The sequence below is a fragment of the Conger conger genome, chromosome 2, assembly GCF_963514075.1.
Source record: "Conger conger chromosome 2, fConCon1.1, whole genome shotgun sequence".
Classification (NCBI taxonomy): Eukaryota; Metazoa; Chordata; class Actinopteri; order Anguilliformes; family Congridae; genus Conger; species Conger conger.
The window spans coordinates 55,117,900-55,143,358 of record NC_083761.1 but is presented as its reverse complement, the minus strand read 5'-3'; the positions used below and the strand labels follow the sequence as shown (position 1 = coordinate 55,143,358).

Here is a 25,459-nt window from a genome sequence, read left to right as displayed (position 1 = left end):
GATCACAGAAGGCGGTTGCAAAACTTAATTTTAGGGAAAGTAAATTATTGTCCAGTTTTATTAACAATACCCAGTACATCATGAAAATGGAGATAACATGGACATTACATATACTTTTGCAACAATATCTGTTTTTTGCGTAAAAAAGGGAACTGGTTGATGTCAGCTGCAGGACAGTTATTGGCACATAGTAAAACATGCTGGCTTCCAGGAGTAAAACAGCAAATCCCCAGAAAGTCTTCAATGCAGCTTCCACCAGCCACACGATAGCTTAATGCCAAAAAGTTAAAATTCATGGACCCATCGATGTAAATCTGGCAGGTGATACCGTACAATAATCATAAATGTGTGACTAGTGTCAAACATTCAATTTGGCTTGCATTCCTTCACCATTGCAAGGGTTTACATGGGGAAACAGGAATTTGATAAATGAACAATCTTGCCATAGTGCCGTATAAAAATAAATTTCCTCATCGATTCGTCTTCTCTAGCTTACAAATGGATAGTAGCCAAGAAAGTAATAAATACCACACCCTGTGAACAATTATATTTTAAATATAACAAAGCAATACTTTCAGGTTAGCTGTACAGTTCAAAACAAAAAAGAACCAGCTCTGCTTCAGCAAATGACAAACCTTCTGGATATTCTTGCACTGCTTGAAACAGAAACGTGAAAATCCCTCATTAGTTTGTCGTTGACTTGTTTTTACACGTAAGGAATGAAACATAGCCTACGCAAGTACACAAAGGCATATGACAACGGTAGGACGATGCATTGCGGTTGTACATACTGAACGTGCGTTATGTCAAGGTAGAGGTAATAAACCCGAGTCTTGAGTGGAAGAAAGCACAAATTGAAGACTTCATCCTGTTTTTGCCCTCACTGTGACGCTCGACATTGCAGCTTGTGTTTGTGTTGCCTTAAGAATTTCAGGTCTCAGATTTTTAGAACGCAGCGACACGTGAAATTCGACTGTGTAGCTCAAAGTGTCCATGTTCCTGTACTTACATAGGATATGTTTCGCCCTGAAGACAACTCTTGGATTTGAACATTTGGTCTCCCAAGATATTTTATCACATACACAAACCCAGAATGAGCCATCTGGAGTCAATTCAAACAGGATGTGCCAGTTGCCATACCATACTGTAATCAAGAAACCTTTCTTCACACCAAGGTCCCCTCATAATAGCCTTATAAAGACCTTCATATTGTCCAGGTAAGTTGTGCAACATCAATTCGGACCTCCACTTCTTTAAAAAGTGCTTTTGCTTTGATTCAATGTGGACATAACACAACTGAATTCACATTATCTTTGCTTTAGATGCAAGAATGAAGGATTTTGAAAGATTATGATACAGATTGAATTTACAGACAGAGCTTCATATACTATAAAATGTAAAAATTATAAAAGAAACCATGAAAAGTAAAGATAGCACTGTGAAATATAGGGTTGTTCAGTGCATGCAGTCGTTTCAGAGGTACTTCTACCCCAAGAAAGCATCGTTCCCATTTACTTGGGAGGGTGAGATGTGAAAACGCAAATTAACTCACCTAGTGCTGCTCAATACAGAACACATACAAAGGACCTGAGAGGACGGTTTACAATGAAATGTGGAAAAACAGTTCTTGTCGTGTGTGCACGTGGACCTGTGTTTTTCAGGTGGACTGGGTTAGCGGTGGCTTTCAGCACTGCTGGGCGTGAGCTTGGTCTTGTGCTCCACCCGAGGGCCCTTGGCAGAGTACTGCACCAACAGGAAGGGCTCCTTCGTCTCGCCTTCTCCCACAATGCTCTCCTCATCCTCTGATTGACCAATGCGCTGCAGGCGAAGGTAGCACCAACACCCCAGGATGAGGGCACCCAGGGCAGCGATTGCAATGAGTATGACAATGACCGTCACCACCCCAGTGGTAGGACTGTGGTCCATAATAGACATGACTGGACAGATACAGATATTACTGGGATGTGCTGGATCGTGTGGTCTCAAAGGGCTAGCTGACTCTTGCTTCTTACAGGTCCTGTCGTGAAGCCTACACAACAGTTAGAAAAACAAACAAAAAAAAAAAAAACACATTAGCTGAAATCCATAATTTCACTGCATTCAACAGTGGGGGAGGATGGACTATTTCAGAAGTCATGTCATCACTAAGGGTGTTTGTCATGGAAAAATTTGGCTGAAGTCACATTGTTGAAAATCATGGGAAACTTAAAAAATTGGAATGAAACACAAGCACAACAAAGGCCACCAAACATTGCATTGATACAACTGATAAGGCCTGAAATCTTGATGCCAGCGCCTTCCAGAATCTATACTATTTTGTCGCATTTTGTTTCTTCTAGCATTTGCCAGTATTCTAAAAATGTGTATGCCTACAAATAACCTCAATGTAGCCTACAGTATTGAGTCATCATCCAAAACTTCAGAATTACAGAATATACAGTGGCTTCAGAAAGTATTCAGACCTCTTCACTTTTTGCACACTTTATTCCGACTTCCCTGACCAAGGCCCTTCTTGCCCGGTTACTCAGTTTGGCCGACAACCAACTCTAGCAAGAGCCCTGGTAGTTCCAAACTCCTTCCATTTCACAATTATTGAGGCCACTGTGCTCCTGGAAACACTTGAAGCTTTAGAAATGGTTTTATAACTTTGGCCTGATCTATGCCTCACCTTGCTTAAATCTACAGAGAGTTCCTTGGACTTTTTTTTTTTTTTCCTGACATGCAGTGTGAATTGTGGGACCTTATGTACACAGGTGTGTGCGCCTTTCTAAACTCATTCCCAATCAATTCAATTTGCCACAAGTGGACTCCAATCAAGTTCCAGACATGTCTCAAGGATAATTAAAACAAACAGGATGCACCTGACCACAATTTGGAGTGCCATAGCAAAGGGTCTAAATACTTATGGAGATTTCAGTGTGTTTATTTTTAATGAATTTGCTAAAAGAATTTCTTTAATACATTTTCAATTAAATCTACAACACTAAGTGTGCAGAAAGGGGGCCTGAATGCTTTCTGAAGCCATTGTTGGCTGACTGGCTTTTGTGCCAAGGGAGGATAGCTTTATGATGAAGAATAAATGCCGGTATCACAAGAAATGTGAACTGCAGGTAAAAAAAATAAAAATAAAAAATAAAATAAGAAAAAGGGCCTCATTCAAAGTCCCTAAACAGTATTTAAATAAGTATGTTAAATGTGTCCAAAAGTAGGCTGCACATGTGGAATATAAAAATAATCCCATGTTCACAATTGAAAAAGTGAGTCACATATAATGCATGGAAATGTAGAATTTCATGTTTTGCATGTGGAAATTTCCATTGATACGTGAAAAAGCCTTGTCTAGTTCACATGATGTGCCATGTCTAGATATTTTCATTAAGAAAATGGCACATGAGAAAATGTTGAATTCACATGCGAATATTTGTTTCATAAGGGCATAGGCTATACAATAGGCTAAGGGCAGTACAATTGCCTCAAACAAGCAACTATGTCACTGGGCTGTACATACTGGTGTCCATGATCAAATCTATCTTAACAGGTGCTCCGGACCTGCTGAATTTTGACTGCTGAATAAAGACCACCCGCCCTATTTAAAATTACTGGGATCTATTCCTACATAAGTTTCACCACATGCTGTACCATGCAATTCCAATGGAGGGAAGAAAGGTGAAATTGATGTAGGATTAGATGGCATGCATTTTTAAATATGCCGGGTGGTTTTTTTAAATATGAAAGATTCTACAGGTCCTGGAGCATCTGTTAAGATATACGTGATTATGAACACCAGTACCTACCAAGATATTTAAATAACACAACAATGCGTATGTTTGTCTGATTTATGGAAATTAAATAGCATTGCAAATTTAATTGGGGATGGGCTACCATGTGAAACTTAAAAAGCTGACAAACCTACTGGCTAAGGTACATCACACATTGTACAGAAAGTAGGAAACTGAAATTATTTTGTTTGACTAGAAAGTGTGTCGCGCTAACAGGAACTTGCATAGCATTACAATCATCTATCACTGTTGCTGGCCAGCGAATCGGACATGGTACGCACTCAACATAACGAACTTGACATGAGCATTTTTACAGTGCATTAAATGACACTCCCTCGGTTTGACTGCCGTTTTTAATTGCAGTTGCAACAGTACAGAAATGTAGCTACACTATAGTCTATAGCCAGTGTCAAAAGCCCCGTGAATATGAATAGGCTCTCAATGTAGTTGCTACCAAATCAGAACTGGCAAGAAAAAACAATGGAGTAGCCTACCACAAAGGCCGACCGGGTTCAGTGTTTATGTCGGTGCAGCATCTGACGAAATACGTAAATAGAAAATAGAAATAAAGAGCAAGAGCAAAGAACACTGCAATACATCGCAGCTTAAAATTAAATGCTCACCATGTTATGGTTTCTTTTTTAGTACCAGAAGAGTGCAGCTTAGGAAACGGTTTTGCCGAATACTGATATAGCCAATATTTCCCTCACACAGACTGGTAAGATAATGAATTTATCTAAGCATGAAATGCGTTGTATTTTATAGGACCATTATGAAGTCGGCTGATTGTAATCCATAAAATAGCATACGTTTCTATCGTCAACACTTTCGCAGACGATACCTTCATGCCTTGGCTTCTTCTATCAACAACCCTCCCCTTGGTCTGTGGCGTCGAAGTGTGATTGTACGCAAGACTTGGCAGCAGCATATTAACATAATCACAGGAAATGAGATCATGTATAAATTCAGCCCAATGGCCAATGAAATTTTATGGGCCATTTGACAGCAAAACCTGGCAGATAAGCGTGGGTGGGTTACCGTATCATCAAGACTCAATGCAGTACCGTGAAGAAGTCTGCGCCTTCCTGATTATCTCTATTACTGCATACTTGTCACACTGAATGGTTTCAGATCTTTAGACATAATGTAATGTTAGACAAAAGGAAACAGAGTAAACACAAATCACATGTAATATATATTTAATCTTAATTAAAGTTAAGAAACACCCATATCATATGAAAAAGTAATTCCCCCTTAGTTACTCAATACACCAAATGAAATTGACAGCTTTAAATAAATAGGGTTCTTCTATGGAATCACAGGGTTCATATTAGAACCCTTTTCTTTTAGAGTGTATGAAACGACAAAAGGAAATGAGAAAAACATTGTTGAAATACTGCATGCCAGTTTCTAAGGAGACACCACCAAACCTCAGTGTGAGCCATTATCTCTAAATGGAGAACACTTGGGAAAGTGGTGAATCTTTCCAGGAGTCACCGGCCCATCAGCAACTCATCAAGGAACTCACAAAAGATTCAAGAAGAACATACAAATAACTGCAGGCATCTCTAGCCTCGGTGAGTGTTTATGTGTTTCTTTCCTTCTTTAAAAATGTATCACCCTAAAGCATGCCGATACAAACTGGTCTGACAGTAAAATAAAAATCATATTTAAAATGTTGATAATGGGCTACTTTATATTAATACTTTGCAATTTTAAATTAATTTCTTTACCTGGTACAGACCCAATTACCTATTTATCAAAGAGATTACTGGATTCAGTTTGTCCAAAAAAGGACACTGTCATTGATACAAAGCAGCATTCAGTTACTTGAGTGTGAATAGTGCCCCACTGTGGAGAATCTTCACCCTGATGTGAGTGTGTGAGTGAGTGAGCTACAAACCAGATCCATGAGGTGCTTTGCATCTATGCAATAAAAATGATCCACTTTTGCAGCCAAACAACATTTGAACTATGACGCATCCTATTCAAAAAGCAGATTTCAACAATGCAAGATAACATTAAAGAACAGAGGATGTACATATATAGCCTTCTTTATTTGATATACAGACAAATGTATTTCAGATTCAAAATTTAATTTGTGCAGTGTTATCTATTTGTTTAGTTATCTATATTGAAACACTGCTGAATTAAAAGTCTCTCCTTTGTATTTAGGAAAACCTCAATATATGTTCAGCGCTACAATGTATGCAAATGTAGAAACACTTAATTCCACTCGTTTTTGTTACCAGTAATCAAATCTGATTTTGCACCATTTAGCAGCCAGGTTAGATAACAAAAGGTAAATAAACTATTATTTAAAAACAATTTTTAAACACCCACTAAGAGAATAGGTGTATCATGAACTTACTGATTATTTGTTTATATACAATACTTCACTATGGTAGCAGAGGTAAAGAAGAAGAAACTGCAAGCAAATGTTATTCATAAATCACTGTAGTATCTGCATTGTAGTGAATGCCAACACAAGCAAAAGATGCAGAACATGGGATGATTTTGCACATGATCCATCAGAACCTAAAAAGGAAGAAAAAATAAACATAAGACAATAACAATAAATACAAAGGCCTACACATTACATGCTATTCTACCATAGGACATAAATTGACTTGACTTTAATTTTCTTAATCTTAATGTGAGTTCAAAAAGTAATAATTAATTTAATTAATATGCAATTTTAGAGGTTTACAGCCATTATCAAATCATAACAAATTCAGTTATTCCCCCATTACAACTGCAGTTTTGCCTGACATTAATTACATTAATATAAAAATCCACAGAATATACAGAAAACTTTTGGAAACTTTACCACTTGTTGTTATTGTGGTTCCTCCTCCTAGTGTGGTAGTGATAACACCAACTCCTGTTGGAAGAGGGTCAACTTTGCCCCCAGTGATATTCAAGCCCAGACTATTCAAGTCAGATTGATATTGTTTTGTAATCCAGCCTGCTATAACGTTATGGTCCTCAAAGGTCTTCAAATCACCAAGGTTTAGACCCAAAAGTGATTTCACGTTTTCCACCATTAGAGCCTGTGCATTTGGAGAAATCATTTCCTTAATATTTTCAAATACAATCACAACAATTACATTTACCTGTGCAATGTACACTCTCAGAAAAATCATGTGATTCCTAAGCACCCCATTCGGTTCAAGGGCTCTTTGTCAGGCAATATGGTTCATTGTCTGTGAGCTTTCGCACTTCACACCTATGAAAGAGGGTTTCACAGAGAACTAAAAAGGGTTCCTCTATGGCAGCGGTGTCAAACTCCAGTCCTGCAGGGCCACAGTGTCTGCTGGTTTTTGGTGTGTTTCAGCACGAGAGATACATTGAAGTATTTGATTGGCTAAAGAGTCCATACACCTTGTTCTCAAGGCCTTAATTGGCTGCTGATTGAAAGGAAACCACAAATACCAGCAGGCACTGCGGCCCTCCAGGACTGGAGTTTGACACCCCTGCTCTATGGAGACAAGCCAAAAAATGTATTTCTGAGAGTGTACGGTGAAAAAGTGATCATATGATCACATCAAACACTGCTTAAAAGCCCATATGTCACACTTATACTTACATTAATAACATCTCCGTCTAATTCTATAAATGTTGAAATATCCATGCTAACATTGGATGCTGCCAGTCTCTGAATGTAATCCTCTGGAGCACCACCTACATAGTTGCAACAAATGAAGACAATATGAAAAGCATCAGGGCATTCCGCATCAACAGGCTACAGTGAAAGTTTAGCAAGGTCTCCTAATCACTGACATCGGCACTAAATGAGTAAAGGCAAACACAACTATCAAAAGTCAAGCAGGTTTACTCTTCATCGCTCAAAATCCTGCTTTGTATGTTTTCATACTAACCAAGAGCGTATTCCATGAGTTGGTACTCAGTCAATGAGATGGTACTTCGGGTTCTGAATGCTTGGTTGGCAGTCGTGAATAAGACTCTTTTCTTCTCAATAGTGCAATTCAATAAGTTCAAAGAATTTGCATTCCTGCAAAATGACGAATGAAGAAGAGAAAAATTAAGAACCAACCAAATAAAAATAAAAAATAAAAATCTTTCAGTCTTTCTTTATAAACTTATTTCATACAAAGTTGAATACACGTGTTTTTCATATGCAGTACAGAAACAATTGACAATATAGACTGGAGGTTCAGTGCACATCATTCTCACCCCAAGCTACTTGAGGGGATACCCTTCAGGACACTGGTATCAAGGGTGCACAGGTATGTCCCTCCTATAGCATTCAATTCCTCAGTCCCCAGAATGTTGTCTGCAATGCTTAAGTACTTGGTGAGGATGGCTTTACTCTAAAACACAAATTGAAGAAATAAGCAGCATGAAGTCTTCATTTTCAATAAATCATAATTATTTCATGCATACAGAATATACACAATACATCCAATGTGCTGGAGAACAGAGCCAAAACTAAAAGATGTGTCACTCTCCAAATACATTTGCATTCAACTGTAGATCACACACACACACACACACACACACACACACACACACATGGCATGGCAATAACAGTGTCCAAATGCAATCAAAAGCCTCAAATCAAAACTAGATACTAGCTTTTGCACTAAGGAAGCAATTGAATACACCGGAGTAATCAGAAATAGCTGAGAGGCCAGTTTCCAATTACTTTGGGTCGCCTAAAATGTATTTATTTACTATTAACCTTCATTTATCCAAAATGTGGAGACTATGTATACAAAGGGATGTAAATGACCTGATATGGATGTAAATACCTTCAAATTAAAGTAAATACTTACAGACAGCACTGTATATACTATACAGAGAAAGAGAGACAATGGCACTGGCCAGTTACCTTTTCTGGTTCCCACTCGCCATTATCTGATACCATCAAAGCAGCAAGAGTGTCGAGTTTGGTGATATTCCAGTTGTTTATCTCATCTACTGAGGCTGCCCGAGAAACTGACCCCATCACTTGAATCACTTCCTCTGGAATGTTTGTGGGGTATGCCTGAGAAACAAGAACAACAGGATATGGCAGTTAAAGGGGCATGGTAATCCTTAGCAGACCATCAATGTGCACACTGATGTAATCTTAATATCTTTCATGCAAATATAACTAGAGAAAACAGGCAGGCATTACTGACATCATGTTTGAGCAACTCCACATGTAAACCAGAAACTAAATATGAACAAATTGTTCATTCTCAGCTGCACGGTATAAGTCTGTTTACTACTTACATCTGATATGTTGGATTATTAATGTTCCATCTGACTTAAAAGGTTTTTAAAGATGCATACTGTATATTACACACATGAAACAATATGTGTGGTCATGTACTATATGTGTGAGAGAAATATAATAATATATAATTTTTTCTGAACATCAGACCTGATAAAAAGAGAAAATGATTTGAATCATTACAGACATTTGTAAAAAAAGAAGTAGCAGTAGTCTTTGTCGTGGGCTTTCTACTACAAGTTGTTATACCCTCTGTACACTATAAAGACCTACTCACCCTAAGTATCAAAGTGTATATGACAATACCTGATTCAGTTTGTCCATAATGATCTTTGAATAATCATCGTCATTCACTTTCAGATCAAGGCCTGCCAGATTGTGTTTCACAGCTGTAGCACTCAAACAAGCGCTGAACTGTTCCTCATCATATCCAGCGGGGAAGGCATCATCACTTATAACAGCTTGAGTGATACTGCCAACACTGCAGTTGCTCTCTTAAAAGACAATTAACCAATAAATTAGATTAGTGACATACATCCTCATTTTGCAGGTCAGGTTCACCAAAATATTATTGGTACAAAAACAAATTACAATTTTTAGGGAACCTAATGTAATTCTTGTTTATAATTATTGGATTAAAGGATTAAAGAAAAACCCTAGCTGTGCACAAATAGTATATGGCATGCTGTAAGTAGGCCTGTAGAAAATATTGTGGGCCAATAACTACCCCAGAAGTGTGATTTATTCTTACATTAAAATGCACATATGCTACATCATGACTACATTAAAAAAGATACTTCAAAATAAAATGCATTTAAAATTTAATTTTGAATAAAGGTATTTTTTAAATAAATGTCCACAAACCCTTGACTAAGAACAAATAAAGATAGCACTAAATAGTTTGCTGAGATTAAACAGACTGGATTCAACCCAGTTATGTCAGCCATTTTTTAACTAGTGAAGAAATTGATGCAACTCAGCTCTCCCTGTTTTACTGCCATGTCATCTGTGAAAACCAGCACCTAGTCATAAACATCTTCTGTAATGATTCGATAGTAACTGGGGACAGATTATCCACAAATTGTGTGAACTATAAAAAGGAGATTTTAGAGTTGGGTTTCCAGGAAGTTGGAAAACAGAAGTGTACAACTCACTGCAAAAGGACTTCAGAAAACTGTGGATTATGTTAATAATAAACACAGATAAGTCTATACGTACAGTCAGGTCCATAAATATTGGGACATCGACACAATTCTCCTCTTTTTGGCTCTATACACCACCACAATGGATGGGAGGCACATATACAAACTGTTGTAATTCCTACACCGTTCACCTGATTTGGATGTAAATACCCTCAAATTAAAGCTGAAAGTCTGCAGTTCATTTCATTTCAAATCCATTGTGGTGGTGTATAGAGCCAAAAAGATGAGAATTGTGTTGATGTCCCAATATTTATGGACCTGACTGTATGTTATGTTCAAACATAAAACTATATACTGTAATTCCTATTAATTTCAATTCAATACTCTCATGTTTCAATGTTTTTCGTGTTTTATGTTTCACTATAGTATAAAAATGAGGTAACAAGCATGCAAAATCACTTTTTTGGAAAAGCCAAAGAACTGTCAATTCAGAAGAGACAGATGGTAATTGACCATCATAAGCCTGGTAATGGGTACAAAAAAAAAGAAAAAATCATAAATGGATTAAACATAGCACTTAGCACCGTAAGGGCAATAATAAAAACATGTAAAACATATGGAATGGCAATTGATTCCACTGAATCTATTACAAAATACATTACTTTACACATTGGAAAATAAAGTTTATGTCAATAGCGGCCTTATTTGTTTGTCAACAGTATTTTTTGTGCTTACTTATCAAGGGTGCCAATATTTCTGGAGCCCCCGGTAGAAGTATATTGCACAATATGCTATTGCTGCTCTGTTTTGTATTATTATGTATTTGTCAACAAATTACCAAAAAACCTTTTAACCTATGGCAGTATATTTTTATTGTGTAAGCAATACCGTGGTCAGACGTGGAATATGGACTATCTTCAGCTGGGTATTTCATCAGATTATTTGCATCTAGATCCACAAATAATCTTTAGATGTTTATCATGCACATCAAAGTCTGGACCTTACTTACTAGCTAGCAGTACTTTGTTTATAAAAAATGCACTTGGTACTCAAATCAAGAATACATTTAAGCCATTTTAGGAATGTAAATTTCATAGAAAATACTGCCATTATATTACAACTGCACTTGCTACTAACCTGCTGCACGTTTAGATCGTAAGGACTTTCTGTATTCTCTGAAAAATCTTTTTAATTTTCTCCTTTCTGTTTTGTCTGTTCTCCGTGCTCTCATGAAATATTTGAAGAATCTTCTTTTTTCCCTCTGTTTGGAAAAATAGACAAAAGCAAAGAGTAAATCCAAAGAAAAGAAAAGGCAACAGGCAAAAGACCTACTAATAGCAGTAACTGTAATAAACATATAATTAACTTAAATTCACCATTTTGAATTGACGCCAGAAGTCACTTTTCATGTACAATGGTAGAATTCCCAGATCTTTCAAGGTTTTTAAGTTCCATGTTGAAGGGTGTCTGAAGAAAACAATGGAAACAAAATCATAGTATTTTTTGTAAATGAAGCATTATGTATTCATAATTGTCATAATTGTTGGGTTATAGGACAAAGTGTATCCTTTGCTTGCACTGAAGAAATAAGGCACCTCATTGAATCACAAGCAGTGCTTCTGAAATGTCTTTAAAAAGTGAGGTTAAATATTGCCACCAATGTGCACTGTTCTCACCAAAGGACATAGAGTATGTAAATGCATATTCTGCTCAGTTGAATTTCTTGCTTTGCACTACTAAACATATGTAATCCATGTTTACATACCCGTACTGGGTGTTTCCAGTCATCAAAGTCTTCTGAACAGATTCAGCCTGTACCTCTGAGAGGTCTCTGCATTTCTTCAGTTTCTCAAGTATCAAAGAGTCAGAGTTCTCAATGAAGGACCCATCCAGTGTGCAGCACATGTTGCCCAATATTTCCACATTTTCTCTGTTGATACTTGTTCCTGTTATACCCTAGAATAAATTGTGTTCCCAGACAAAATAACAATCTGTTGCATTAACTGTGATTGCAGTACTCATGTAGTATGTTAATGGATATTTAAGAAATTGTGAAGAATTATGAGCGTTCTGTAATTTTAAGCAAATCCATTTGACTCACAAGGCAGCTCTTGGCATTTTCGAACAAAGTGGATTTTTTCTTCTGCAATGTATCAGAAAAAATAGAAAAATCTGCATATCCAATTTCTGAAAAATATGCTTTGCAGTTGCTCCGCACAGCATTGTAACTGCAATACAAAATATTCAGTTAGCATTTTTTGTGTCCAGAAACAAGGTGCCATTTAGTTATTTAGTACTAATAGCTCTGCCTTGTGGAGAATCATCAGGTGGTGAGTTAGTGAATGAGTGAGTGAATGAGTAAGTGACTGACTGAGTGACTCGGTGAATGACTGTCTGAGTGACTGACTGAGTGACTCGGTGAATGACTGTCTGAGTGACTGACTGACAGTGTGAGTGACTGAGTGACTCGGTGAATGACTGTCTGAGTGACTGAGTGACAGTGTGAGTGACTGAGTGACTGGGTGAATGACTGTCTGAGTGACTGAGTGACAGTGTGAGTGACTGAGTGACTGGGTGAATGACTGTCTGAGTGATCGATGGAGTGAGAGAGTGACTGAGTGAGAGACTGATTGAGTGACTGAGTGAGAGATTGATTGAGTGACTGATGGAGTGAGTGACTGAGTGAGAGATTGATTGAGTGACTGACAGAGTGAGTGACTGAGTGAGAGATTGATTGAGTGACTGATGGAGTGAGTGACTGAGTGAGAGATTGACTGAGTGACTGACAGAGTGAGTGACTGAGTGAGAGATTGAGTGACTGATGGAGTGAGTGACTGAGTGAGAGATTGATTGAGTGACTGACAGAGTGAGTGACTGAGTGAGAGATTGAGTGACTGAATGAGAGATTGAGTGACTGAGTGAGAGATTGAGTGAGTGAGTGAGTGAGAGATTGATTGAGGGACTGATGGAGTGAGTGACTGAGTGAGAGATTGAGTGACTGATGGAGTGAGTGACTGACAGAGTGAGTGAGTGAGTGAGAGATTGATTGAGTGACTGATGGAGTGAGAGACTGAGTGATTGTTATTATTTTCAGATCACAAAAGTGTTGTTGTCTTTTGAAGGGATTGAATGAAATGCTATTCCATAGGATCATATCTATGCTATTTATGTCATGCTGATACAAAAAGTATTCAAGTCATAAATTAGCTGTATGCATACTCACTGAGAAATACTGTCTTGGGCTGACTTACTTGAAATACAGCAGCATATCAGGTGGATATTCCAGGAAGCTGTCTGTGTCAAAGTCTTTGATATAATTGTACATGCAGGTTAACTATAGAACAGAAACATTGGTTATTCCACAACCTCATTATTGACATAAATATGTATGTTTACATCATTGTCTACGTTTAAAGTAATTTACTTGTTACGTGCAGCATTGTCTATTTAATCTCCCTGCATACCTGGGTTTCCCTCAGAACCACACCCCTTCTTCTGCAGGCTTTGATAAGTCTTTGGACTTTTTTTCTGGAGAATGTCTGCACCCGGGTGCATGAGAATCCTTGTAACACCGTTGTTGAAATTCTGAATAGGAATTTATCAGTAATCAGATACTGCATATCATATACCAGCATATAACATTATTATGAGAATGTAATTTATAGTTCCTGAAAATGTGCTGAAGTGAACTTATAAAACATACTCATTTGAATCGCTGAAACCAGTAGCCACCGTATCAAAGAACAGAACGGCCTGTAAAGTAAAAACAGAAAAATATGAAGTGTAATGATCGTAGGTGGCAAATATGAACCCTTCTATGAAGCCTTTACAGAATGTCAAAGACCCACTAAACTTTGCTTTTTGTTTAATCATGTCCATATATTTTTATATATATATACAGGAGATTACCCTTCTGTGAAAAAGTAATTGCCCCCTTAAACTTAATTGCCCCCTACTTATAATTTGATATCAGTCTTTCAAATCACTGTGGATGATTTCTAGCCCACTGAACTGCTTTAATCCAGACAAATTGGAATGCATGTTTCAGGTCCTGCCAGAGCAATAGGCTATCCTCAATACATAATACTCTTTACCAAATGATACAATACCTGTTCATATTTCCATTTGTTCTTGTTAACTTTTTCAAATGATTCAGTGGAGAACTGAAGCAGTGTCCGTGGAATTTCTGTTGTCATAGCACTAGGGACATTTTCCAGTAGAATTTCTGGGTTGCTGTTGATGCTGATAATCTTTTATAATCAAATAGGGACAAGGAAGAAGAATCCGTCATTCTCCAAAAAGCAGAGGAGACTTTAAAGTTAAACACAATTCTGGAAGCATTTGTCAGTGGTTTAAAAGGCCCACTCTCTTTCAGTTGCTGTTTTATGTGGATGGCAACTAAGTACCTTGGTTGATCATGGTACTCGTTTTTAACGTCTTGATAATCTGAGGAACAGAACTCTATACTGAATACTGAACCTTTGTTTCTGTTGCAGTTTGCATAAGGCTACAGTCAAGTGTCAAGTGAATCTGATGTAGTTAGACATGGTTTGTTTGGCAAAATGTTGGGCACTGTAACTAATCTTTTCCATATCTTGAGAGTGATGAGTTATGAGTTTCTATATTGATGAGCTGAGTAAGGACACCAAAACGTCCGTTATGAAAAACAAAGAAGATGAAATGCGGAAGGCAGAAGGTGAAGATGAAGGAAGTGTCGTTCCAACACATATTTTAAATACTTTTTAAATGCTTTTAATGAGGATTTTTACCTTTTATTTTTATTAGAAGAATAATTCTATACTATCGTACCACATCTTTGTTCTTTTTAATTTCAGATTTTTTTCACCCAATTTGGTGGTCAATTGTACCGTTTATGATCAATTCCCCTGTGCTGCTGAGAAAGCACCATTGCAACCATTCCCCTCTAGCGGCTGGAATGAGAAAAACACGCCTTCTTGAAGCCATGCCGTCTCTCGCCCCAGACCGCGATTCCGAGGCGTCAGGGACGCTTGCAAGCAACAATCCCCCCCGCCAAGTCCCTCCCCCACCCTCCGGGTGGCAGCTCAATTATTACCGCTCCCTCATCCACCGGCTGTACTCGGATCTCAGTGTGCAACTGCGTCAAAAAAAAGTCTGATGCCTTAACCATGCGCCACCGCGCCACTGATATATTTGTCTTTTGGCTCGTTGTTAGCCATTAGTATTCATTAGCAACCACAACTACTGAGTGAGTGGGCCTTTAATTGTATACTGGCAAAACCAAAAACTCAATTTTAACAAGTATTTTAGTCTTATATTTAGTCTTAATAAACTATAAAAATACTGCCAATGAGGTGAGACACTATAATTTTCAATAGGTAAGAACATTTCACTTGCTCTCTGGCCTATAATTAATAGGCCACTTTGTTACTTGAGCAATATGAGTCTGAATACATATACAATACAATACATACTTGACAAGCTTTAATATACTTCTAAAATACTGTAGTTAATTTAAAATTCCATAAATGTGGAAGATGACCAAATAACTCATATGTGTGACAAAACATTGATTAATTTACCTTGTTGACATAGGTGTACTGTATGATTTGTGGGGCAGCCAGAATGTTTGTAATGAAGCTTGGATTCTGAGATGTTTGTAGAATTTCATTGGAGGCAATGTTTTCGATTACTTTGGATGAGACACCCATCACTAGTGATCCAAGTTGCAGTAGTTGCAAAGCACTGTTTATCTGTTGAAAAAAACAAGTTTACAATAATATTCAATCATTAATACTGTATTAATTGTTGTTGAGGTTCAATGTTAAGAGAAAATAGGAATAAATGGTATTGAATTGACAATTAATTAATGCTGTTTCCATTATAGTGAAGCATAATAATTACCGCAAAGTTGCCTTTCAGCAACATTTTTACAATGGCTATTGACTGCCCCTGGTTCCAGCCTGTCACAGAACTCAGTGTCGTAAGAGATGATACAATATCAGATGGTGGAACTGATGTAATCTGTCCAGTTGAGAGCCCAACACTCTCTTGTCCAAGAGCTGCGATTACATCCGAGTTGACTGTTTCAAAATTTCCAGCCAGAGCTGCGGATACCTGAAAGAGGTGTGATCATTAGGAATCAGTTTCTTTGGTGAATTTCTGTGTACATCTGTAAACTGTCTGCATTCTTTAACTTGGTTAGCTTGATAAAGTGTACAATTGCTTTATACACTGCTTTCACTTGTTTTTAAAGAGAGCTCACCGATGGGTCAAGTTCACTGCAGGACTGGTTTAGGCTGTGGAGAATGATCATGCTCTGAACTGAGCTTAATTGTGAATAAGCTGGGCCTGGGGCAACACATCGGAAATCCACTGGAAGTCTGAAGAGTGTAGGCACATTTTGGAAACATTTATAGGGTAAACAGGTTTTATTTTTCATGTCTCAGTAGTGAACAGAGTAGCACTGTAGAATTAGTAGTGATAAATATAATATTTTGCTTTTCATTGTTAGGTTCTTGTGAACAACACTTCTTGTGAACAACACTCACAACATGGGGTTAAAGTTGGCATCTTCTAAGTAAATGAGCTCAGTGTAATGGGATGAGACATTTCCAGGAATGCTGGAATGATTGAAGAGCGCCAAGTTGTCAAGGTTTGTAGAGAAGACTTGCAGCTGTAATGAAATGCACAGGGAACAGGAAAATATAGGTTACAGTACACACATTCATTGTATCATAAACCATGTAATATAATAACATTATATAATGTAAGATTTTCAGATAGCTGTCTTGAATGTTTACTGTAGACAATTTGTGTTTTATCATATATTCATTATATTTATTATTTATGTTCTTATGTTGTTATCCACTTATATTGGTAGGCTTATCACACAAAAAAGCATTGTTAATGCATATTGGTATCCCCTCAGAGATTGGTGAATGTGTGTATCCATATTGTTAGAAATACAATGCATACCTGTTCTGAAGTACCAAATGCTAAGAGATCGTCCAGAGTAATGAATGTTATGAACCCCCCGATGTAATTTGCAAACCAAGCTTTAGAATTCAGTTGTGGATGAGTAGCATCATAACACTTGGGTTTTGTTCCTACATGATAAAAAAACATGATTGTACACAATGTAAATACATGTGCATGTTATGACCCAAAAATAAGCAGAATCTGGATCCAGTACAAGACTGTCACATAAACTATGACCCATGATTTTGTCAGTATATGCTCAGTGATCACTTTATTAGGTAGACCTGTACCAGCTTGTTAATGCATATTTAATCAGTCAATCATGTGGCAGAAACTAAATACATAAAAGCATGCAGACATGGTCAAGAGGTTCAGCTGTTTTTTGGACCAAATGTCAGAATGGGAAAGGTGATCTAAGTGACTATGACTGTGGAATGATTGGTGGCAGACAGGGTGGATCGAGTATCTCAGAAACTGGTGATCCCCTGGCATTTTCACGCACAAAATAATCTAGTTTGGTGGGGAAAATAAAAATCATCCAGCTGGTGTACAGGTCTACCTCATAAAGTGCTCACTGGGTGTAGATGCTGTATGACTGTCCACTTGAGTATAGTTAAAGTGAAAGCACTCAAACTTCCAAAATAACTTACCAGTGCTGAGATAAGTCTTAATGGTGTCATACACATCTTCCTCTGTAAAATCTGAATTGTTATACACGTTCTTGTCTCCAAGAACAAATACGCTGAAAAACATGAATCACGGTAATTTACAAGAAGAAGTGAGAAATATTAATATGTGAATTGGCTGCTTTCACTATATTTGGAACGTTTCACAATTAAGCTTACATTTTCTGGAAGGGTAGACATTTGGCATTCAACGTCTCAGTGGAGCTGATGAGATCCTTGGTGAGAAATGTCAGGTAGGACTTCAGTCTCTTCTCAAACCAAAGATCAACCTCTGTTTCATTCTCACTGCTCAGAGCTAAAGGCCAGACACAGGGCAAGATTGATCTTCTCACATCATCAGGAATGTCCTCCTGCTGAAAAGACAAAAAATGCTGTTTATTACATTTTGCATAGCACCATTCACCATTGACAAACATTCGGTATTACAGAGTTCTATGCAAAGCTCAACAAAACAAAATAAAACATAAACAAGCACAAACAAAAGTAATTAAATAAAAAATAATAGACTTAATTAATCACTGATTCAAAAACTGACAACAATACAAAAGATAAAAAATAATACAAATATTATGGTACAATGCAATAACATTTAAACAGGGTAAATATAAAAATTACACTACAACTACTCTTTCAGTGCAAATAAATTATGTGAATAATTAATATGAGCCTGTGAACATAAGGCACTATATACTGTAGGCAAGATGTTTTTAGCAGTATGTTTGAATATTATTGTCCCATATTCCATATGCCATCAGTTGGTGATTTGATTTTAACATTGAATGACCAGCACTTACTGTTTCGAAGAAGTCAGGAGCATGATCATAGTTATCAAAAATTGTGCAGAGAGCTTCATTGTTGTCAACAACATTGGGTCGCATGAGCAAGTCCCTGAGGTCAGAGGGTGGGATTGAGTTGAGCAACTGTAAAAAAAGAGGAAACAAACCCAACAAATGTCAATCCAAAGTTCAAAGAAACTTAAGTGATTTGTTTAAAATGGTACAGTAACTGCTTTCACTTTACCTCTGATCTTTCACTGTCTGGCGTTAGTGAGATGAAGGTAGTTACATTTGGGAACTGGAAGTCAAGGAAGGACCTTTCCACAAACAAATAGAAGCTGCCGTTGATATAACAGTGTAGTGGAACTGGTTCTGGGAAGAAACAAAATCAAAAGAAAATGTATTCCTTTTTCAAACATTTTTCAGTATTACTTTTCCTTTACCCATCTATAAGCCTGACACATTGCTGTAACAACTACCATCTGTTTGGAAGTGCACAGGCTTGTATTCATGTCTTCCGAAATGCACAAATTATTTTCCCTCTTCAGTTCATTAACTCAGCTGTGCAACTGATATGTTGTTTACATCTACAGCATTACAGAAATTTAAATGCACCTTTCACCTGGCAATACAGTAATGTCCCATCACAATTGCCTCAGTTGTTTCATACCCTGGTAATAGTTGCTTTAAACTCAAACTTGTGCCTATATGCATGAGCTTCTTCAAATTCAGACCTTGGGAAAAAGGAAGGTGTGAAATCCATGCCATGTAACTTACTGAATGAGCAGTAGGGTTCAGTACCTTTAAGAGAAGTGAGTATGTGGACATAGACTTCCCTCTGTGTGTTGCTCTGCAGTGTAGAGTGAATGGCATTCAGCAGCTTCACTCTGAAATCAGAATTTAGAAAAAAGTATACTCCATGAGAATCTAACTGCCTTGAATCTGATATTCATTTAAGAAGAGTGGCTCAAAGCATCGAAAAACTCAACAGCAAAATGGGAGAATGCAACCAATTGATCACACAAATGCACTTTCAGCAATACACATTTTGGTCCTGTTGGGACCTGAAAGGCATTATTCAGGAATAATCAGGATAATTCAAGCAAATGCAACTAGCGAATGTGACAGCAGCATGCAATATGAGCAATGCCAACATAGGAGCGGCAGCATGCAAAAATGAGTAATGCAGCAGAATGAGCCAGGCAACAGGGTAGCTTTTGCATGATTTCCAGAGCAGGGCAATTTGGGCAATGCAGAAACAACAGTAGGCAGCACAGCTGCAGAATAAGTAATGGCATGAACGGGTCATGCTGGTGGTTTATATAGCCCCTCCCATTAGACGAAAGGTGGTGCTTCTCAACTTGTCTGCTCGAACTAGCTCCACAGGTTTCAAATGATATACCTAATTGACCCAAGCTCTAGTGAAGCAACAGTACTAATGCAATAGATATGGACGGATATGTATACTATTTGGTGAACCTAATCTCTTCAATTCAATGTAAATATCTGTAAACATGCAGAGTTGAACTCACGCTTCTTGGCTTGTGACACATTGCTTGTCTTTTACAATGTTAAAGAAGGGTTCCACATGACTCAATGACAAATTTGCCAACAAGGGGCTGAGTCTGTGCTGGAGCCAGACAAGGATCTCAGCATCACTGACAGATGGATCTGAAAGGCTCCCCCTGTCAAAGACTTGCTGGAGCATTGCTGAACGAACTGATGATGGGTACGCATTTTCATGAGCCTAAAAGAGAGAGACAGTGGAAATAGATTGAAGCACAGAGAAATAATACAGCTTCTTTATTCCCACCATGCTACCTGATATATGTATCCAGTTCTGATACACAACATCTTAATTTATTTGCCATTTGCTAATGATACACAGCTTACATCAAAAAGAGGCAGTAGCTCATCAAAAATCACTGTTAATCAACGTGGTTTACTTTGCGCATAGAGAATATATCACAGAGAGGTTGAATTGTCAGTGTCTATAAAGTGGGTGAAGAATGTTAGTTTTCAGATTTGGTTTCCTCTTGAAATCATGCATGAGGAATTAATATTCTTATTCATTTATATTCCTATATGTAATATTCCTTTTATTTTGTGTCAGATCTACACGAACAACTCCACACTATTCCAAAATTGAACAGAATAACTACATTATTATATTATATGGTACATAAATAACTTTGGGGAATTTATTTCTGTCCACCTTCTATTTTGTCATTGTCCAACTTTGTACTTCATGCTTCAAAGTTCATTCAATAATTGGGATAATTCATATATGTTTTGTATGAGCCGGTGTATGAAAGGTCACTGTTGTCTGTCACTGTGCATGAAAGCCAGGGGAGTGAAACCTTGAATACAAATTGGCCTTAAAAATGTGTACAGCTCATTTGTCGCACCTAGAGTATTCTCATCTGTACTCACACAGTTTCAGAAAATAGGGGACTAACAAAGTATTCTCACCTACTATGTTTCCCTACATTCATTCATCAAAATTGTGGGAGTAATGCCAAAATGAACAAAAACACAAACCATACATTTGTAATTTGAAGTTTAGACCCAAGTCCAAATCAAGAGAATTTCATTCTATGCCTGCTGGTCTCTTGGATGTGTATATATGGTGACTTGTAGAACCTGAATACAAATCCATAACAGTTTTTATCAGTATTCTTACCTGAATAACCGGAGAAACTATATCAAAGAAATTTGCTAGATCACTAGCGTTTACATGGCCCATTAGTTTATTGACATCTTCAGGGTTGTTGAATTGTCCAGGAATAGAAGCAACCTCTGATAGTTGATGTATGGTCAAATGAGACAAAGCATCCATCTATAGAACAAATGAACAAAATCATGGATTACAATCTACACAGGGAAGTCAAACTCAACCAAAAGTGAGGACCGTGTAGAGAATTCTGAGTCAATTCACCAGAGGGTGAGGGGTGGAGATGGGATTGTGATTTCAGTTACAGTACATACAGGTAGCCATCATAAAGGCTTGGTACACAGCAGTCACAGCAAAGTTGTTGAAAATCACAGAAAACCCAAAACCTTTTTGAAGAAATCATGTAGTAAAAATACAAAAATGTCCACTTATTAAATGAAAACAATTGAAATGACATGTTACTGTTGCTTCAGTTGCATACATGTGCTTGAAGTTCCAAAACCACAATGGGCAGTAACCTGCTCCTAGTTACAAACAGCCTATGCGTAAGGCTCATAATTTGAGGCTTGAGTTTATTTTTTATTTACAAATCCAGGAATTATTTTGTTTTTATTTTCCATTTAAAGAAGCGGGTGAAAATCTGATTATAATAATGCACATTTTTGGGATAAATCTTTTATTTTAGTTTTAAACAATGTCCTTTCTTTTAAAAATAGGCTTTGTTAATGGAACTGCACATTTAAAGACGCTCGCACAGAGACAAATACAAGACATAGGCCTAATAATGACATTAATACAAAATACTTGGAATCCTGTTCAATCCCTTAAACCATGTGGCCAGAGTGTGTATACTTCCATTTGATCATTTTTAACAGTGAAATCATTGAAGCTAACGTTTCTATTTGTATACACTATTTTACAATACCATTGTTTTAGTAACAACGGTTCCTTATTTTATTACAAAACATAGGAGGACCTCAACTTCTTTGAATTTTAGAAGTTCACAGGCAACATGAATCAGGCTATTACATTACATTACATTACTGGCATTTGGCAGACGCTCTTATCCAGAGCGACGTGCAGTTGATTAGACTAGGCAGGAGACCATCCTCCCCTGGAGCAATGCAGGGTTAAGGGCCTTGCTCAAGGGCCCAACGGCTGTGCGGATCTTATTGTGCCTACACCGAGATTAGAACCACCGACCTTGCGTGTCCCAGTCATTTACCTTAACCACTACGCTACAGGCCACCCGTATAATAATAAATAATAAATAATAAATAATAAATAATAAATAATAAATAACAAATAATAATATAATTTTCACGATGTTCAGTCTTTTCACGGTGTAGTTGTATTCTTTTCACTGCTCCTGTCTCCGAACCGTAGTTGGGAGACATAGGGGAACCAAACCACTATTGCTTTTCATTTCCAGGGTCGAAACTGCCAAAGGCAATTACTTTAACTCCTTCGTATGATCGGCTTTTCTCCGCGACCATGCTCTCTTTCAAAATGGCACACAACAAAAACTCCATTCACTCACATATACACACGGACCAATTGAAACACTCAAAACAGAAACAATCCCCATGGTTCCCATTCTTAAAGCTGCATACCCTCATTTACAACCAATGGCATTGATCCAGAGAACCACAATGTCATTTTTAAATTTGTGTCAGGAAAAGGGGTGATACTTAAGGGGTTAACCCTATATAGTTTTTAAGCCTCCAAGGTTTCGATTGTTGCTAACTATATACAAAAACAGTGTGTGAATCATGAACAAAATAGTTTTACCGGTGAAAAGCCCAAATACAGTCTTTGGAAATCCTTGACTGATGCAAAGCCAGTGAAACTTCCAAAGTTTCTTTCCAGCCAATCTGCACTGTCAGGTGAACTGGAAATACAAGCAGGATCTGGAGAATGGCAGAAAAGTATATATGTTACATATACAATCGAACCAAGCATTAATTAAATAAATAAAAAATGTTGAATAATAATGCAATGGTTCAAATTCAACTCCATTTATATATAGTATATTATGTTGCTGAAAGCAATAGGTATATCACAATTTTTAAATAAACGTATCATTCATATTTAATAACGCAAATACCTGATGTGTCATTTTGGGATAGATATTTGTAAACGAAATCAGTATAAACCATATACTGTTGGTGTCTGTCCATTTCTGCAAAATGTTCTCCAAGAATCTTCACTCTAAAAAGTAAAAAGTAAGATCATAAGTAAGATAACGATGAGAACTGGCCATTTAGTCATCTCCCCACTTACTTAAAATCCATAGTGAATTATGCGTAAAATGTGTAGTACAACCGGCACAATGCTAGTTACCATTCAGACAACTGCAATTCAAAGTAATAAAACATACAGACCCCAATGAATATTGCTTATCCGTTAAAGAACAATGAGAAAATTAAAGATTTGCATGAAAATACATAATGCTTATATGCCATACATACACAGCTTGGTAAGTCAGGCAGCTGAAATTCTTGGTGCTGAGACAGGACAGGAACTCTCTTGAAACAGATGGTAAAAATGGCCTGAGCTTCATCTGAAACCACTGCTTGACAAAATCAGTGTCTCCCCATTCTTCTGCACTGAAGCTGTCAATTCTGATTTCACCAATCACTTCCAAGACATGGGATGTGGATGGGTTGCTGGAATTGGCCACCTACAAATATAATTTTAAAGATTTTTTCAGTGACAGTATGATAACTGTATATAAACACAAAACAAATGTTTACAATATGCTACCTTGTTAGAGAACAGGTCAAGGGCTTCATCCAGTATTCCAGACACTTTTGAGAGAAACAGCTTCCAGGTTTCTTTGGAACTGGTAACATTGCTGTTCAGTTTACATTGCAGCAGTGTCCACAGATGCTGTGCTGTTACACCAATGGGCTATAAAACATAAGAAATTGTCACAGTTTAACTATGAGAAAAGCAAATTATACTACACATTTCACACTATACACACTACATAGCACATTTACCTCATCATGAACACAATTTATAATATAAAGTCACATTGAATATTTAGAAATATTTAATATTGAAATATGTAAGCCATGATTAGCTAACTGGTAAAATCGCCCAGGGAATACCACTAGCAAAAGCACTACCTCTACGCACAATGATGCACCATGCCATGCCAGTGCTAAAGGTGCCCTGTACTTTGATGCATAATCGGCTATAACCTTGGCCTCACTCAACGGGTATTCCCACTTTGCCTCAGGTCATTACACTTTTATTCAAAGCAGTGTATAAGTAGTGCATAATAAGTGCATACCAAAGGTCATTGGAACAACTACAGAACACAGGTCACATAAGGTGTAATTTGCATATGGTATTAGATATCCACAGCAATGAACATGGTAGATATAGGTTAAGTCAGTAAAGTTATGGCATGTCCTAAACTAGAAGTGAGGCATAATTGCAAGATAATGGACTACAACATCATGATGGAGATACAAGTGCAATATGAAAAGGCTAGAAGATGATAAAAGCACAGCTCAAAGTAAAAACACTAACTGACTGGTTGAGTTTAGGCAAACATTTTTACTTCATTTTCACTTTCCCATATTACCTGAGATATGCATTCAAAATTGAGAAAAAAAGAAAACGTGTAAAACATAAATAAAATAAATGTAATCAAGAGCTACTTACTTTGAATTGTCATTATAAAGCAAAACAGCATATACTGTGCCAAATAATATACCAGCTAGAATAGTTGGAAGGTTGTGACACTAAGATATACGCTGTCTATGATTATTAGTAATACAGCATACGGCATTAGTAACAGCATATCTGAGATTAAACAAAACAGCAAACAGCTGTTTCAACAAAATCATTGTTCTTAAAACAAATCATACCGAAATGCAGGCATACTCTTCAATGCTGAAACTACAGACCGCTTCTTTTATTGATCCATCCCGAATATTGCGCTGCAGGGAAAAGCTGTGGATAAATAAATAATAATTCAGAAATATCTTGAAAAACCTTGCCCAACCTTATCAAAATAACAATATCCAATGAATTAAGTAATGAATGAACATGAATGTACAAGTGCTACATGTATTTTTTCTAGAATAGAAATGGGTTGGGCTTTGTTAAAACTCTCACCTGTTCACCCCAGCACAGATTTCAGTCTCTGTAAATACAATTTTAAGTTAATGAAGTTTTTGCATA

At 37.2% G+C, this 25,459-nt stretch overlaps 2 protein-coding genes across 3 annotated transcripts; both read right to left on the bottom strand.

The window, feature by feature from the left end:
* Nucleotides 1-24: 24 nt before the first annotated feature.
* Nucleotides 25-4,708, bottom strand: LOC133119240 (stannin-like). 2 transcript variants are annotated; one of them, XM_061229764.1, is made up of 2 exons: nt 4,621-4,708; nt 25-2,029 (listed from the first exon to the last, which is right to left on the bottom strand). In XM_061229764.1, the coding sequence occupies exon 2, from the start codon at nt 1,933-1,935 to the stop codon at nt 1,672-1,674; it is 264 nt and encodes an 87-aa protein (XP_061085748.1). In that variant the 5' UTR covers nt 1,936-2,029; nt 4,621-4,708; the 3' UTR covers nt 25-1,671. The 2 variants fall into 2 exon arrangements, with proteins under 2 accessions (XP_061085748.1, XP_061085742.1); XM_061229758.1 differs by having other exon boundaries at nt 4,403-4,693.
* Nucleotides 4,709-5,817: 1,109 nt separating this feature from the next.
* On the bottom strand, nt 5,818-24,049 carry LOC133122745 (uncharacterized). Its single transcript, XM_061232892.1, has 31 exons — nt 24,026-24,049; nt 23,731-23,942; nt 23,367-23,470; nt 23,051-23,169; nt 21,269-21,424; nt 20,118-20,332; nt 19,387-19,472; nt 18,830-18,957; nt 18,604-18,729; nt 17,969-18,162; nt 17,774-17,865; nt 17,121-17,251; nt 16,694-16,818; nt 16,408-16,525; nt 16,047-16,259; nt 15,725-15,895; nt 14,273-14,413; nt 13,867-13,916; nt 13,628-13,748; nt 13,415-13,497; nt 12,265-12,391; nt 11,929-12,119; nt 11,540-11,630; nt 11,301-11,424; nt 9,328-9,515; nt 8,635-8,790; nt 7,977-8,113; nt 7,661-7,794; nt 7,369-7,463; nt 6,610-6,832; nt 5,818-6,317 (listed from the first exon to the last, which is right to left on the bottom strand). The coding sequence occupies exons 2-31, from the start codon at nt 23,820-23,822 to the stop codon at nt 6,232-6,234; spliced, it is 4,017 nt and encodes a 1,338-aa protein (XP_061088876.1). The 5' UTR covers nt 23,823-23,942; nt 24,026-24,049; the 3' UTR covers nt 5,818-6,231.
* Nucleotides 24,050-25,459: the final 1,410 nt, after the last annotated feature.

Coding starts and splice junctions, on each gene's coding strand:
- LOC133122745 (XM_061232892.1), bottom strand. CDS start 23,822: ATGAAGCTCAGGCCATTTTTACCATCTGTTTCAAGAGAGTTCCTGTCC. Junction 23,471..23,730: donor TGCCTGACTTACCAAGCTGT/GTATGTATGGCA, acceptor TTTACTTTTTAG/AGTGAAGATTCTTGGAGAAC. Junction 12,392..13,414: donor GATATGCTGCTGTATTTCAA/GTAAGTCAGCCC, acceptor TTTGTATTGCAG/TTACAATGCTGTGCGGAGCA.
- LOC133119240 (XM_061229764.1), bottom strand. CDS start 1,935: ATGTCTATTATGGACCACAGTCCTACCACTGGGGTGGTGACGGTCATT.